Consider the following 17,542-nt stretch of genomic DNA (forward strand, 5'->3'; position numbering starts at 1 on the left):
TTTAGAACGTCGGGTGCTTGAGAGGTCACGGAGAGCCCCAGTAGCAGGACCCCGGCGATCAGACATATTATCCCCAATACTATGGATAGCAGTGGAATACCCCTTTAAGATGTATGGGGATCTTAAAGGGGTACTCTGGTGGGAAATATATATATATAGTTTTTTAATCAACTGGTGCCAGAAAGTTAAGCAGATTTGTAAATTACTTACTTTGATTAAAAAATATTTGTCCTTCCAGTACTTATTAGCAGCTGTCTGCTACAGAGGAAATTCTTTTCTTTTTGAATTTCTTTTTTACCTTCTCCACAGTGCTCTCTGCTGACACCTGATGCCCGTATCAGGAACTGTCCAGAGCAGGAGAAAATGCCCATAGCAAAGTTATGCTGCTCTGGACAGTTCTGACAGTGGTGTCAGCAAAGAGCACTGTGGACAAGACAAAAAAGAAATTCAATTCAGTTTTCCACCGGAGTACCCCTTTAAGGCTAGGCTACCACCTAGTCTAAATGTTGCATGATTATGCCATGTATATGTCTAATGACAGCTAAGAGTCCCGATCTAATAGCCAGGATCAGAGGCTCTGATCATCTCTATAGATGTTTAACCCCTTAGATGCCGTGGTCAATACTATCTGCTACACCTAAATAGTTTACAGAGGTAGTGGTCTCCCCGTATTTACCCATCAGCACACACGTTATGGCAACTGAGTGCCTAAGAAAAGGCCCTAGATCTGCCCTGGACATTAGTTTTTGAGACAGGGCTTCATTACATGCCAGTAGTTTTATTCTTACAACTAATGCAGCGTATTATTAAAGGGGTATTCCAGGATTTTTTTTTATTTGACTATGCTACAGGGGCTGTAAAGTTAGTGTAGTTCATAATATAGTGTCTGTACCTGTGTGTGACGGTTTTCTCACAATTCTTATGTGATTTTCACCCCAATATTAATTTTTAACAGCATACAAAATGACTGTTGTCTCAGATTTTTCCCAGGTTGCAATGCGGCCGAGACCTGATTCACTAGTCAGCTGATGACAGGGAGCCTGTCTTCTTCAATGGGTGGAGGGATCAATCTGCAACTAATGCAACAGCTGTAGGCACTCTGATTGAAAACCACAGGTCTTTTGAATGGATGCAGCTCATTTATGTTTCAATGGGTGGGGTGGCTGATGTGTGGGAGGGAGGAAAATGGAATTATGGGATTTGTAGAAAGAAAAGCTAGCCATAGTATTATGGTAATCTCACAACATAGTCGCAGATCCTTCCTAAGCATGTGCATTACTGTCTGCCAGGTACATACTAAATTCACCTTATGGTGGAGAATCCCTTTAAGCGACTAATATGTTTTGTATAAAAAAAAAAGTTTAATAAAATGTTATGAAAAAATAAATAAATGAAAAGCCAACCTTTTTTCATTACTAAAAGAAAAATCACAAAAACTATACATAACAACCTAAATAATTATCTATTTATCCTGCACAGTGAACACTGTGAAGAAAAGAAACAATGTTAGACCTGTGGTTTTTATTTTATTTTTTTGTTCATCTGGCCTCCCAAAAAAAACAGAATAAAATGCCATCAGAAAGTTGTATATACCTCAGAATTGTTCAAATGAAAATGTAATGGCTTCTGTAACTGAAACGACAAGAAAATCTTATTATCATTAAGGCCCCAAACTAGGCCGGTCACTATGGGGTTAATGAATATTTATGACCAATCCTTTTTTTTTTTTTATTAAGATACAGAAATGAAATCCAGGGAAATCACCCTCCTTAGACCAGGCCATGAATATCTTATCAGGGGCGATCGTATCTCAGCACAATGAAGGGGATGCGACTCTTCCCCAAGCACTACACCCCCATTACAGCCTATATAGAAGGGGGGGATGGGGGGGGGGGACAGGGGGCTGAATACCCTCCCAATAAAATATTGATAGCATAATTATTGGAATCAATTGGAATGGGAATGAGTAATACAGAAATATAATAACGTTATTATAAAAAAGTAATATATTAATATTAAAACAGAAATTATTAAAGGCTATGGACACCTTTTACATTAGATTTTTACATATGTTAGTAGTTACCTAGAAAAAAAAAATGCTGCACAAAATTTAAAGGGGTACTCCGCCCCTTATCCCCTGTCCAAAGGATCTGTCCGATTGTTACGCCGAGCGTTCCGGGTCCCCGCTCCTCCCCGGAGCGCTCGCAACATCCTCGCTACGGCAGCGCCCCGGTCAGACCCACTGACCGGGTGCGCTGCGATACCGCCTCCAGCCGGGATGCGATTCGCGATGCGGGTGGCGCCCGCTCGCGATGCGCACCCCGGCTTCCGTACCTGACTCGCTCTCCCTTGGTCCTGTCCCGGCGCGCGTGGCCCCGCTCCCTAGGGCGCGCGCGCGCGCCGGGTCTCTGCGATTTAAAGGGCCACTGCGCCACTGATTGGCGCAGTGGTTCCAATTAGTGTCTTCACCTGTGCACTCCCTATGTATACCTCACTTCCCCTGCACTCCCTCGCCGGATCTTGTTGCCCTTGTGCCTAGTGAAAGCGTTCCCTTGTGTGTTCCTAGCCTGTGTTCCAGACCTCCTGCCGTTGCCCCTGACTACGATCCTTGCTACTTGCCCCGACCTTCTGCTACGTCCGACCTTGCTTCTGTCTACTCCCTTGTACCGCGCCTATCTTCAATAGTCAGAGAGGTTGAGCCGTTGCTAGTGGATACGACCTGGTCACTACCGCCGCAGCAAGACCATCCCGCTTTGCGGCGGGCTCTGGTGAATACCAGTAGTGACTTAGAACCGGTCCACTAGCACGGTCCACGCCAATCCCTCTCTGGCACAGAGGATCCACCTCCTGCCAGCCGGCATCGTGACAGTAGATCCGGCCATGGATCCCGCTGAAGTACCTCTGCCAGTTGTCGCTGACCTCACCACGGTGGTCGCCCAGCAGTCACAACAGATAGCGCAACAAGGCCACCAGCTGTCTCAACTGACCGTGATGCTACAGCAGCTACTACCACAGCTTCAGCAATCATCTCCTCCGCCAGCTCCTGCACCTCCTCCGCAGCGAGTGGCCGCTTCAGGCCTACGACTATCCTTGCCGGATAAATTTGATGGGGACTCTAAGTTTTGCCGTGGCTTTCTTTCACAATGTTCCCTGCACTTGGAGATGATGTCGGACCAGTTTCCTACTGAAAGGTCTAAGGTGGCTTTCGTAGTCAGCCTTCTGTCTGGAAAAGCTCTGTCATGGGCCACACCGCTCTGGGACCGCAATGACCCCGTCACTGCCTCTGTACACTCCTTCTTCTCGGAAATTCGTAGTATCTTTGAGGAACCTGCCCGAGCCTCCTCTGCTGAGACTGCCCTGCTGAACCTGGTCCAGGGTAATTCTTCCGTTGGCGAGTACGCCATACAATTCCGTACTCTTGCTTCTGAACTATCCTGGAATAATGAGGCCCTCTGCGCGACCTTTAAAAAAGGCCTATCCAGCAACATTAAAGATGTTCTGGCCGCACGAGAAATTCCTGCTAATCTACATGAACTCATTCATCTTGCCACTCGCATTGACATGCGTTTTTCCGAAAGGCGTCAGGAGCTCCGCCAGGATATGGACTTTGTTCGCACAAGGCGTTTTTTCTCCCCGGCTCCTCTCTCCTCTGGTCCTCTGCAATCCGTTCCTGTGCCTCCCGCCGTGGAGGCTATGCAAGTTGACCGGTCTCGCCTGACACCTCAAGAGAGGACACGACGCCGCATGGAGAATCTCTGCCTGTACTGTGCCGGTACCGAACACTTCCTGAAGGATTGTCCTATCCGTCCTCCCCGCCTGGAATCCGTCCTCCCCGCCTGGAAAGACGCACGCAGACTCCGCACAAAAGTGAGACAGTCCTTGATGTCTACTCTGCTTCTCCACGTCTTACTGTGCCTGTGCGGATATCTGCATCTACCTTCTCCTTCTCTACTATGGCCTTCTTGGATTCCGGATCTGCAGGAAACTTTATTTTGGCCTCTCTCATCAACAGGTTCAACATCCCGGTAACCAGTCTCGCCAGGCCCCTCTACATCAATTGTGTTAACAATGAAAGATTGGACTGTACCATACGTTACCGCACGGAGCCCCTTCTAATGTGCATCGGACCTCATCAAGAAAAAATTGAGTTCTTGGTCCTCCCCAATTGCACTTCCGAAATTCTCCTTGGACTACCGTGGCTCCAACGCCATTCCCCAACCCTGGATTGGTCCACGGGGGAGATCAAGAGCTGGGGTACCTCTTGTTTCAAGGACTGCCTTAAACCGGTTCCCAGTACTCCCTGCCGTGACCCTGTGGTTCCCCCTGTAACCGGTCTCCCTAAGGCCTATATGGACTTTGCTGATGTGTTTTGCAAAAAACAAGCTGAGACTCTACCTCCTCACAGGCCTTATGACTGTCCTATTGACCTCCTCCCGGGCACTACTCCACCCCGGGGCAGAATTTATCCTCTGTCCGCCCCAGAGACTCTTGCTATGTCTGAGTACATCCAGGAAAATTTAAAAAAGGGGTTTATCCGCAAATCCTCCTCTCCTGCCGGAGCTGGATTTTTCTTTGTGTCCAAAAAAGATGGCTCCCTACGTCCTTGCATTGACTACCGCGGACTTAATAAAATCACGGTAAAGAACCGCTACCCTCTACCTCTTATCTCTGAACTCTTTGATCGCCTCCAAGGTGCCCACATCTTTACCAAACTGGACTTAAGAGGTGCTTATAATCTCATCCGCATCAGGGAGGGGGACGAATGGAAAACGGCATTTAACACTAGAGATGGACACTTTGAGTATCTGGTCATGCCCTTTGGCCTGTGCAACGCCCCTGCCGTCTTCCAAGACTTTGTTAATGAAATTTTTCGTGATCTCTTATATTCCTGTGTTGTTGTGTATCTGGACGATATTCTGATTTTTTCTGCCAACCTAGAAGAACACCGCCAGCATGTCCGCATGGTTCTTCAGAGACTTCGAGACAACCAACTTTATGCCAAAATGGAGAAATGTCTGTTTGAATGTCAATCTCTTCCTTTACTAGGATACTTGGTCTCTGGCCAGGGACTACAAATGGACCCAGACAAACTCTCTGCCGTCTTAGATTGGCCACGCCCCTCCGGACTCCGTGCTATCCAACGTTTTTTGGGGTTCGCCAATTATTACAGACAATTTATTCCACATTTTTCCACCATTGTGGCTCCTATCGTGGCTTTAACCAAGAAGAACGCCAATCCTAAGTCATGGCCTCCTCAAGCGGAAGACGCCTTTAAACAGCTCAAGTCTGCCTTTTCTTCTGCTCCCGTGCTCTCCAGACCTGACCCATCTAAACCCTTCCTATTGGAGGTTGATGCCTCCTCAGTAGGAGCTGGAGCAGTTCTTCAACAAAAAAATTCTTCTGGGCATGCTGTTACTTGTGGGTTTTTTCTAGGACCTTCTCTCCGGCGGAGAGGAACTACTCCATCGGGGATCGAGAGCTACTGGCCATTAAATTAGCACTTGAGGAATGGAGGCATCTGCTGGAGGGATCAAAATTTCCAGTTATTATTTACACCGATCACAAGAATCTCTCCTATCTTCAGTCTGCCCAACGGCTGAACCCTCGCCAGGCCAGGTGGTCTCTGTTCTTTGCCCGGTTTAATTTTGAAATTCACTTTCGCCCTGCCGATAAGAACATTAGGGCCGATGCTCTCTCTCGTTCCTCGGATGCCTCGGAAGTAGAGCTCTCTCCGCAACACATCATTCCTCCTGACTGCCTGATCTCCACTTCTCCAGCCTCCATCAGGCAAACTCCTCCAGGGAAGACCTTCATTTCTCCACGCCAACGCCTCGGAATCCTCAAATGGGGTCACTCCTCCCATCTCGCAGGCCATGCGGGCATCAAGAAATCCTTGCAACTCATCTCTCGTTTCCATTGGTGGCCGACTCTGGAAACGGATGTTGTTGATTTTGTGCGGGCCTGTACTGTCTGTGCCCGGGATAAGACTCCTCGCCAGAAGCCTGCTGGTCTTCTTCATCCTCTGCCTGTCCCCGAACAGCCTTGGTCTCTGATTGGTATGGACTTTATTACAGACTTACCCCCATCCCGTGGCAACACTGTTGTTTGGGTGGTCGTTGATCGATTTTCCAAGATGGCACATTTTATTCCTCTTCCTGGTCTTCCTTCAGCACCTCAGTTGGCAAAACAATTTTTTGTACACATTTTTCGTCTTCACGGGTTGCCCACGCAGATCGTCTCGGATAGAGGCGTCCAATTCGTGTCAAAATTCTGGAGGGCTCTCTGTAAACAACTCAAGATTAAATTAAACTTTTCTTCTGCTTATCATCCTCAATCCAATGGGCAAGTAGAAAGAATTAACCAGGTCCTGGGTGATTATTTACGGCATTTTGTTTCCTCCCGCCAGGATGACTGGGCAGATCTTCTTCCATGGGCCGAATTCTCGTACAACTTCAGAGTCTCTGAATCTTCTTCCAAATCCCCATTTTTCGTGGTGTACGGCCGTCACCCTCTTCCCCCCTCCCTACTCCCTTGCCCTCTGGTTTGCCCGCTGTGGATGAAATAACTCGTGATCTTTCCACCATATGGAAAGAGACCCAAAATTCTCTCTTACAGGCTTCATCACGCATGAAGAAGTTTGCTGATAAGAAAAGAAGAGCTCCCCCCATTTTTTCTCCCGGAGACAAGGTATGGCTCTCCGCTAAATATGTCCGCTTCCGTGTTCCCAGCTACAAATTGGGACCACGCTATCTTGGTCCTTTCAAGATCTTGTGCCAAATTAATCCTGTCTCTTACAAACTTCTTCTTCCTCCTTCTCTTCGTATTCCTAATGCCTTTCACGTTTCTCTTCTTAAACCACTCGTCATCAACCGTTTCTCTCCCAAACTTATTTCTCCTACTCCTGTCTCCGGTTCTTCAGACATCTTCCCCGTAAAGGAGATACTAGCCTCCAAAAAGGTCAGAGGAAAAACTTTTTTTTTAGTGGACTGGGAGGGCTGTGGCCCTGAAGAGAGATCCTGGGAACCTGAGGACAATATCCTAGATAAAAGTCTGGTCCTCAGGTTCTCAGGCTCTAAGAAGAGGGGGAGACCCAAGGGGGGGGGTAATTAGTGTCTTCACCTGTGCACTCCCTATGTATACCTCACTTCCCCTGCACTCCCTCGCCGGATCTTGTTGCCCTTGTGCCTAGTGAAAGCGTTCCCTTGTGTGTTCCTAGCCTGTGTTCCAGACCTCGTGCCGTTGCCCCTGACTACGATCCTTGCTACCTGCCCCGACCTTCTGCTACGTCCGACCTTGCTTCTGTCTACTCCCTTGTACCGCGCCTATCTTCAGCAGTCAGAGAGGTTGAGCCGTTGCTAGTGGATACGACCTGGTCACTACCGCCGCAGCAAGACCATCCCGCTTTGCGGCGAACCGGTCCACTAGCACGGTCCACGCCAATCCCTCTCTGGCACAGAGGATCCACCTCCTGCCAGCCGGCATCGTGACACCGATCTTGAGGGGGTCCTGCTGCTGGGGGTCCTTGGGATCTCCCTGCTGCACCTGGCGTTCGCTTAGAGTGTCAGGTGCAGCGCCGGAGGCTTGTGATGTCACGGTCACGCCCCGCTCGTGACGTCATGACCACGCCCCCTCAATGTCCGTCACGCCCCCTCCCATAGACTTGCATTGATGGGGCGTGGCCGTGATGTCACGAGGGGCGTGGCCGTGATGTCACAAGCCTCTGGCGCTGCACCTGATGCTCTAAACAAACGCCAGGTGCAGCAGGGAGATCGCGGGGGGACCCCTGTGATCAGACATCTTATCCCCTATCCTTTGGATAGGGGGATAAGATGTCTAGGGGCGGAGTACCCCTTTAAGCATTCTCATCTTTCAATTCGCAGATTCCAGATTTGTTTCTGTCCGTGGAAAATCAGCTCCATTCATCTGAACCAGGTTGTTTCGGCAGTGAGCGCTCAGATGAATGGGACGGCCAGAAAATTGTATGCAACAAATTGACCCTCACTTCTAGTAGCTGTTTGTTCTCAAAATTGCTAAGTGTCAGAAGGTCCCGAAAGCCTACCCACGACTTACCTGATTGATTCTATAATAAGAAAGCCATTTGAGTCATACATTATACTTTCATCAAGGATCTACTGTAACAAATGTACCATCAACAAGCTGCGATGACGGAGTTACTAGCAATGGCGTCTCCACCGGTGATTAATCACAGGGGCTGAAATATCTCATGTACTAACCAACCTATCCACCCTCCGCCTGCGGATCCCTCTGTAAATCCCTGCCCCCATAGTCATTATTGAGTGACTTGCACAGTCTTGGAGACGAAGGACCATTAATAATCCTCCTTTTATCTCGGTGGTGGAAAGTGGCGCGTGTGAGCATCAGCCTAGTGAAGTGTGTCTGAGGAAGCGCTGTCTACAATGCAAATTAACTCTAATCACAGACGTCTTAAACAAAAAAGAACAAGTAATACTGAAGAAGGTGTCAAGCCTCTCGCTCATTGCAGAGGGCTCCCGCCATTGCCTCCATTTCCATCTTTTCCCCATACATCTATATTACTGACTCCTGACAGCCGTAAGCCGTGCATCATTGTATATTAAAATCCAAGGCACTGAGTAGATGGAACTGCACCCAGCGGAGCATTCCCCGGAAAATACCAGAAGAAATTGAAATGTTTACGCTTGTATAGATATTTCTAATTATCGGAGCTGATGTACATTCATGAGGATTACAGCTTTATTTTCATATTAGATTCATGAGCCTTGTTGTCTATTCCAGTAAATACGTGTATTCCCTATAAAATGACACTACTAAAGCATATTGTTTAAAGGGGTACTTTTTTTTATTTATTTTTTAAATCGACTGGTGCCAGAAAGTTAAACAGATTTGTAAATTACTTCTATTAAAAAATCTTAATCCTTCCAGTACTTATTAGCTGCTGAATACTACAGAAGAAATTTTTTATTTTTTTTGAACACAGTGCTCTCTGCTGACATCATGACCACAGTGCTCTATGCTGACATCTCTGTTCATTTTTGGAACTGTCCAGAGCAGCGTATGTTTTCTATGGGGATTTTCTCCTACTCTGGAGAGTTCTTAAAATGGACAAAGGTGTCAGCAGAGAGCACTGTGGTCATGATGTCAGCAGAGAGCTCTGTGTTTCAAAAAGAAAATAATTTCCTCTGTAGTATTCAGCGGCTAATAAGTACTGGAAGGATTAAGATTTTTTTTATAGAAGTAATTTACAAATCTGTTTAACTTTCTGGCAACAGTTGATAAAAAAAAAAAAGTTTTCCACCGGAGTACCCCTTTAAGAAATGCATTGTGCGTGTCCCTCTGTTATTCCTCTTGGAAATGTGATACACACTTGTGAATGAGGTGTGTATCCACATACTGAGCACTGATTGGACATTGTGAGACTTAAACGGACTCGCCAAGGGGAACAGTCACCAGTTGCAATTTATTCAGACATTTCCAGTAGGAATAAAGGAGGATGGTTATTGCTCTAGAAATATTGTTGTGTGGGAATTACAAGAAATGTTAGAAGGTGTCACCTGCTTTTAAATGGTCACTGTCGTTTCCTAACATATTTGCAAATTGCTTTATCAAAAATGACTCCCTACCTCCCTCCCTGTTGAAAAACAACTCTAAAGTGTTGGACACTAGGTGCCTCCCTTCTCTGCAATTCACTGCCTATTGTTAGGGCAAATCTGTCTCTAGTAGAAGACCAGGACAGAACACAGAAGATTGAGTTGAGGCTTATGTGCTGTGGGAAGGAAAGCGAGAGAGAGTCTGGGCTGTATACCTGCAATATGTGAGTCTGTCTGCTTCCTCCTGAGGATCCACACTGTTCCTGAAAGGAAAATCAATGCTTCTCTCTCATCTCAGAGATATGACAAACTGGCAAAGAGCCCAGCTCCAATTCTATCCACTGATATGTAGAGAATGCAAAATAGCTGTGCACCATCGAGGAAACTCAATAACAGAAGTGAGAACGCTAAAATCCCTTTGTCACCACTCTGAAGGGTTAAAAAAAAGGAAAAAATAAATTTAAAATCAGCTGTTGCCAGAAAGTTATAGAGATTTGTCAATTACATCTATTTAAAAATCTTAACCCTTCCAGTACTTATCAGCTGCTGTATGTTCCAGAGGATACTGTGTAGTTCTTTTCAGTCTGACCACAGTGCTCTCTCCTGCCCCTTCTGTCCGTGTCAGGAACTGTCCAGAGCAGTTGCAAATCCCCATAGCAAACCTATCTTGCTCTAGACAGTTACTGAAACGGAAAGAGGTGGCAGCAGAGGGCACTGTGGTCAGAACTACACAACTTCCTCTGGAACATGCAGCAGCTTATAAGTACTGGAAGATACTTAAGATTTTTAAAATAAGTAATTTACAAATCTGTAGAACTTTCCAGCACCGGTTGAAAAAAAAAACTGAAAAAAAACCAAAAACATATAATTCCCCATAGTACCCCTTTAAAGGAATATTCCAGTGTTTTGTAAAAAAAAAAAAAAAAAAAAATGTGTTGCTAGGATGAAAAAAAAGTGATACTTACCTACTCCGACTTCCTCGCCGGCCCTGCAGCACCATGCAGTCCCCTTCTGTCTTTTTCCTGCTTCTGAAAAAAGAGCTTGGTACAGGACCTACCCTCAGGACTACCTACAGCAGTGCCCATCTCGGCCATTTTTCTCCTTCATAGCTACAGAGTTTAAGGGGTCATAACCTCTTTGTCTATGCGGAGGATTTGGAGCTTTGTATCAGCAAACCAGAGCTCTGTCTGCTATAATGATATATTATGAAATTGTGCTTCATGTTTTAGAGATGACTAGTGAAGCGGCAAATTACCTCAGCAAGCCGGGAATGCTTATGTACATTCTCCCCTTTATGGACGGTGGGAGCCAACTGCTGCAAGACCCCTCTGCTGCTTGTTAGCGCTCTTGTTAGCCGTGCTAGCTTCCCCCAACCTGCAACAACAAAAATGACTTACAATATATATGATCATATATAGCAATAAAATCTGCAGATCTTTTACAAAGGTGAAGGTGAACTGGTGGTACAAGTCCCAGCATGGTAGCCCAGGAGTAGAGTCAAATGCTGCCTGAGGACATTACTAGAAACAAACGGGTAGAAAAACAGAGCAGATTTCTTCTAAAAACAGCGCCAAACCTGTCCTCAGGTGGTGTGTGGTATTACAACTTTAATTCTAATTCCCTTCAAGCCATAAAGCCCTTAACTAGGGTTACCCCCTTTAAAATATCACTTTTATTTCATTATTTTATAATACCCCAATAACTGTGCTCAATATAATACAAAAGTTGGTGTATTAAAAGCACAACCCAAATTTGGATACAGGTAGTAGAGACCTGCTTATTACTGGAGGTATTTTAATATTGGTTCATAATTGTCACTCCTTTTATTTGGGTTGTGCTTAATTCCCTTATAGTTAACCCCCCCCCCCCCCCCCCCCCCGACGTTTCGCTGATCTAAACCGGCTTTATCAAGGTACAGGAAGGTATTACAACTTGGCTCCAATCACTTCAATGGAAGCAAGCATCAATACTACAGACAACCTGAGGACAGGTGTGGTGCTATTTTTGGAAGAAATCAGCTCTGTTTTTCTAATTCTGGATAACCCCTTTGGTACAGCTTAATACAGGTGAAACAAATGTTATATTGGGCTGCAAAACTAGAATCTGACAAATATACATAAGATGCATATTAGCATACATTATACTTTACAGCTGCCTTCATAATTCTGCTGGTTTTTATTGGAATAGATGGAAAAAAAAGACAAAAGCAAAAGGGGGCACTGTCAGATTCAAAAACTTTCAATTTCTTTAATATGTTTTACATCTGTGAAAAACATTAACCTTTTTAATTTTATTTATTTATGTTTTTATTAAAGGGAATGCTGGGTGATAGAAGGGGGGCTTACTGTTTGCCTTGGACACGCCCCTTCCTGAGCAGTGGATGTCAGGATAAGTGAGCAGCAGAACAGAGGCATTTGTGAGCTGAATACAGAAGCTAGACACAGAAAAAAGACATGTAAAGCATCTGCACGACCTAGGGAGTAACATATAGAGGCATTATTTTTTTCTGTGATATGACAGGTACTTTTTATGTCTGTATACACATCAGACCTTTTAAAGGGTTACCTCGCCACTAGACATCTTATCCCCTATCCATAGGACCGTACGTTTAGTATATGGGATTTTTAGAAACACCATAAAGCACATTGTCCATTGTCCATACTATACCAAAGGATAGGGGATAAGATGTCTGATCATGGGGGTCCCGCTGTGGGACTCCCACATTCTCCACGCAGCACCTGGTGTTCTAAACAGTATGTTTAAAACTCTGGGTTGCCGTGGCGGGGGTCGTGATGTCACACCATGCCCCCTTGTCATGCCACGCCCCCTCCATTCATGTCTATGGGAGGGGGCGTGACAGCCGTCACGCCCCCTCCCATAGACATGAATGGAGGTGGTGTGGCTTGATGTCATCACCCCCGCCACCGGGATCAAGCATCAACATACTGTTTAGAATACCGGGTGCTCCACGGAGATCGCCGAAGTCCCAGCAGCGGGACCCCCATGATCAGACATCTTATCCCCTATCCTTTGGTATAGTATGGACAATGGACAATGTGCTTTATGGTGTTTCTAAAAATCCCATTTACTAAACGTACTGTAATGTATAACAAACATCTATATGTGTATTGGGTGAAGCCGGCGCGTCCTTTACATCGTGGTACTGAAGCGTAAGAGATCAATAATTTAGTGCTGAGAAGATGAAGTAAGAGACGCGGCCCGGACAGCAGCATCAGCACTGAGTCAGGCTGTAACCTGATTTGGGAATTGTGTTTTAGGTAATTCTTAGTGTCATGTAAGAGAAGGCTCCGAGTTATTCATAATGCAGATATTTACTGATCAGATTAAAGTCAACCAGGAATAGGAATCCTCACAGCCTCCCCCCAATTCCCATCAACCAGGCCCCATAGAGATCCTCCTCAATACATTCTTAACCCCTTCATGACCCCTCGAATTTAGATTTCTGTCTTACATTTTCTTCCTCACCTTCTAAGACCCATACTTTTCCCACTGATAAAGGTGTATTAGGGTAAGGTCACAGGCATCCGCAGAGTATTTGACGTTGCAGAAGCACTACTGACAGCCCTAGAGTGAGACTCCTGCTGTGCTCGTGTGTCCTGGTTTGTCTGCTCATAGCAGTAATACGCTGTTACGAGTAGACACAAACTGAGCTGCGAGTCGCAGGCTAAGGGAGCGACCACGATGTCTTAGAACACTGTGCATGCGCACGCGAGACTCACAGCTCAGTCTGTGTCTGCTCATAGCGGCATATTAGTGCTAAGAGCAGACAAACTAGGACACACAGGCACAGCAGGAGCCTCACTCTAGGGGCGGTCAGTAGCATTTCTGTAGGAGGCTGACTCTAGGGGCGGTCAGTAGCGTTTCTGTAGGAGGCTGACTCTAGGGGCGGTCAGTAGCATTTCTGTATGAGGCTGACTTTAGGGGCGGTCAGTAGCGTTTCTGTAGGAGGCTGACTCTAGGGGCGGTCAGTAGCGTTTCTGTAGGAGGCTGACTCTAGGGGCGGTCAGTAGCGTTTCTGTAGGAGGCTGACTCTAGGGGCGGTCAGTAGCATTTCTGTAGGAGGCTGACTTTAGGGGCGGTCAGTAGCATTTCTGTAGGAGGCTGACTCTAGGGGCGGTCAGTAGCGTTTCTGTAGGAGGCTGACTCTAGGGGCCATCAGTAGCGTTTCTGTAGGAGGCTGACTCTAGGGGCGGTCAGTAGCGTTTCTGTAGGAGGCTGACTCTAGGGGCGGTCAGTAGCGTTTCTGTAGGAGGCTGACTCTAGGGGCGGTCAGTAGCATTTCTGTAGGAGGCTGACTTTAGGGGCGGTCAGTAGCATTTCTGTAGGAGGCTGACTCTAGGGGCCATCAGTAGCGTTTCTGTAGGAGGCTGACTCTAGGGGCGGTCAGTAGCGTTTCTGTAGGAGGCTGACTCTAGGGGCAGTCAGTAGCGTTTCTGTAGGAGGCTGACTCTAGGGGCGGTCAGTAGCGTTTCTGTCGGAGGCTGACTCTAGGGGCGGTCAGTAGCGTTTCTGTAGGAGACTGACTCTAGGGGCGGTCAGTAGCGTTTCTGCAGAGTCAAATACGCTGCAGATGGGCTACGTGTGACCTTACCCTTAGGGCTTATTTGTCGGACAAGTTGCACTTTTCATTGGCACACTTTATTTAACCATATAATATATAACCCTATAATTACAAAGCCCCCCAAAAAATTAGATGTAGGGCAAAATTGAAAAAAAAAGAATGAAATTGTAATAATTCAATAGTACGGACAATTACACACACGGCAATACCAAGTACATTTATTTATTTATTTAACATTATTTGTTTTATTTGGAACATGGGAAAAGGGGGGTGATATAAAATTTGTATTGGAGTATTGGGGGGGATTTTTTTATATTAGTAAAAAAACTTTTTTTTTTACTTTTGTTACACATTTTTTGGTCCTCTAGGGGCCTATCATAAGTCCTTCAGTCGAAGGCTTACATATATTAATTTAATGCTATTGCAATACATTGAGCTATATTATTGGCGCTTGATTGCTAAAGCCTGCCTAAGGCTTTAAAGGGGTAATCCGCCCCTAGACATCTTATCCACTATCCGAAGGGACCCGACATTTGTTTAGAACGCTGGATGCCGGCAGCGGGCCTCATGATGTCACGGCCACGCCCCTCGTGATGTCACACCACACCCCCCTCAATGCAAGTCTATGGGAGGGGGTATGGCGCCCGCCACACCCCCTCCCATAGACCTGCATTGAGGGCGTGTGGTGTGACATCACGAGGGGCATGGCCATGAGGTCACGACCCCCCACCGCTCGCTCCAAGCCTTCGGAACAAAATGTTTTGAATCCTGGGGAAGCAGAGTACCCCTTTAACATGGAAAATTGCTAAGGCACAGGTTAGGCCTCAGGCTTCCCCAGCAACTCATTGGCACCCACCATGCATGCTGTGCAGCAGAATCCCATTGAAAACAATAGGACACTGCTGCAATGGAATTGTTCGCTGGATTCCGCTCAGAAATTCCACCGTGTGAACATAGCCGTATACAAACCAATAACAACACTGATACAAGATGGACTTTGCACCTAATGTCTCTGAAATTATGTACAAACCTTTCGATGAATCATCTTCAATCGGTTGCTTAAAAGCTGTGATGTCACTAAACGTGCAAAGAAACAAAACCACTTTGTCCTGCTCATTTCGGATGGGGGCAATCTTCACAAAGAACCAGACTGGCGTCCCTGAAAAATCAATATATATAAATCAGGGATCTGAATGGTGGTGACATAATATCGTCACAGGATAGCATGGTCACTTGATAGCGTCACATGTTCACAACAGCTGCACAGTGCATATCAGCCATTTCTGCAGAATGGGGTGCCACTAAGCCCAGCCACCCAAGGCACGACCACCATCAATAAAATGTCAAAGTATTAATTGCATAGCAGTATTATATAGACATTGTTTTGCATTGTTATTAGGTTACTTACTGTAGGTACATTATGAAGCTGTTATTTGCTTATTGCTTTTTGGTATTACTTGAGCACTCTATGGTTGCATTAACACATTGAACATGTAACCATGAATCCACAGGTCCTTAACCCAGGGAGTAGGGAGACTGTAGAGGGGCCACAGGTGAGATAAGAGAGCTCTCCTAACTTTCAATAATGCTTTCAGGAGGGAAGGGTGGGAAGAAGAACAGTACTGCTGCCAGTGGGGAAGGAGTGGGAATAAGAACAGTACTGTTGCCAGTGGGGAAAGGTGAGAATAAGAACAGTACTGTCGCCAGTGGGGAAAGGTGAGAATAAGAATAGTACTACTGCCAGTGGGGAAAGGTGAGAATAAGAACAGTACTGCTGCCAGTGGGGAAGTGGGGAAATAAGAACATTACTACTGCCAGTGGGGAAGGGTAGAAATAAGAACAGTGCTGCAGCCAATGAGGAAGGGTTGGAAATAAGAACAGTACTGTTCCCAGTGGGGAAGGGGGAAATAAGAACAGTACTGCTACCACCAGTGGGGAAGGGGGGTAATAAGAACAGTACTGCTGCCCTGGGTGAAAGGTGTCAATAAGAACAGTACTGCTGCCAGTGGGGAAGGGGGGTTATAAGAACAGTACTGCTGCCAGTGGGGAAGGGGTTGGAATAAGAACAGTACTGCTGCCAGTGGGGAAGTGGGGAAATAAGAACAATACTGCTGCCAGTGGGGAAGGGGTTGGAATAAGAACAGTACTGCTGCCAGTGGGGAAGGGGTGGGAATAAGGACAGTACAACTGCCAGTGGGAAAGGAGTGGAAATAATGAACAGTACTGCTGCGAGTGGGAAAAGGGTGGGGATTGTGAACAGTACTTCTGCAAGTGGGGGAGCAGTGATAATGCAAATCACAGCCCAAGAACAGTAGAGAACAGGGGAAATATGTATTTTTCACAGCAATGAATACCCTCGTTTTAACCAATAAACCTTATACCCCAATATTAACCATTGGTGTAGGATTCTATTGTGGCACTTGTAGTCCGCTGCAGGCATCCTCCATTGTATGCATTTTTATGCTGGGGATCGCCCCTAGCAACGGACTACAAGGGCAGGATCTGCTCCCCCAGTATATATGCACAACTGCATTTGGGGTTGAGCACCTCCAGCCATTTGAGACCACGTTTTTTGTTGTTGTTTGTAAATTTATACGTGGAGGTGTGTAAACTCCATATGTTAATGCGCCTTGAACATTTTCCAGGCAGCATTAGGGTTGCACCTGTGAGGCCATGCACCTATATCAGCCAACTTGGGTGGGGCTTGTAGCCTCTCTCCCCCCTTCCATTGTATGTGTGCTCAGTCACGCTGGAGGGAACTGGGAGCAGACTGCATGTCAACCTAGTGCTGCTGTAATTGCCCACTGGCCCCTGGTTTTTGCTTATTACGCACAGGTAGGTTAGCGTTAGGTCCCGTGCCATCTGAGAAACCTTGGCGTTGGTGTGCGGGCTCTGTTGTGTCCTTCATATAAGGATACACTGGCGAATGTCTCAATTTTAACATCAGTGTTGAGGGATTAGCCAATGTCATTGTATACATCTACCACAGTAGTGCACCTACATTTCTGTATTGTATTATTCTAATTGTTACACATCCACACCGTCTATCTGGTGTAGGATTCTATTGTGGCACTTGTAGTCCGCTGCAGGCATCCTCCATTGTATGCATTTTTATGCTGGGGATCGCCCCTAGCAACGGACTACAAGGGCAGGATCTGCTCCCCCAGTATATATGCACAACTGCATTTGGGGTTGAGCACCTCCAGCCATTTGAGAACACGTTTTTTGTTGTTGTTTCCCAATATTAACCATTGTTACAATGTTGGTGAGAGTTTTCTCATAAGTTGGGTTAAATTTTTAATAATTAAATGATTTATAAAAAAGAGAGGTGGGAATGCTGCCCGTGAAGAAGAATTTAGAATGAGGACAATAC

General features: G+C 46.2%; 1 protein-coding gene across 10 annotated transcripts in view; it reads right to left on the reverse strand.

Moving 5' to 3' along the window:
* KCNH1 (potassium voltage-gated channel subfamily H member 1) overlaps positions 1–17,542 on the reverse strand; it is a 436,746-nt gene that overhangs the window by 333,129 nt on the left and 86,075 nt on the right. For all 10 annotated transcript variants that reach the window (XM_056568221.1, XM_056568217.1, XM_056568220.1 and 7 more), the window contains 2 exons: positions 15,200–15,328; positions 10,843–10,961 (listed from right to left, as the gene is read on the reverse strand). In XM_056568221.1, the coding sequence (XP_056424196.1) occupies positions 10,843–10,961; positions 15,200–15,328 (248 nt within the window). The remainder of the gene's footprint in view (positions 1–10,842; positions 10,962–15,199; positions 15,329–17,542) is intronic.

Source organism: Hyla sarda, chromosome 3 (genome assembly GCF_029499605.1).
Source record: "Hyla sarda isolate aHylSar1 chromosome 3, aHylSar1.hap1, whole genome shotgun sequence".
NCBI classification, from domain to species: Eukaryota; Metazoa; Chordata; class Amphibia; order Anura; family Hylidae; genus Hyla; species Hyla sarda.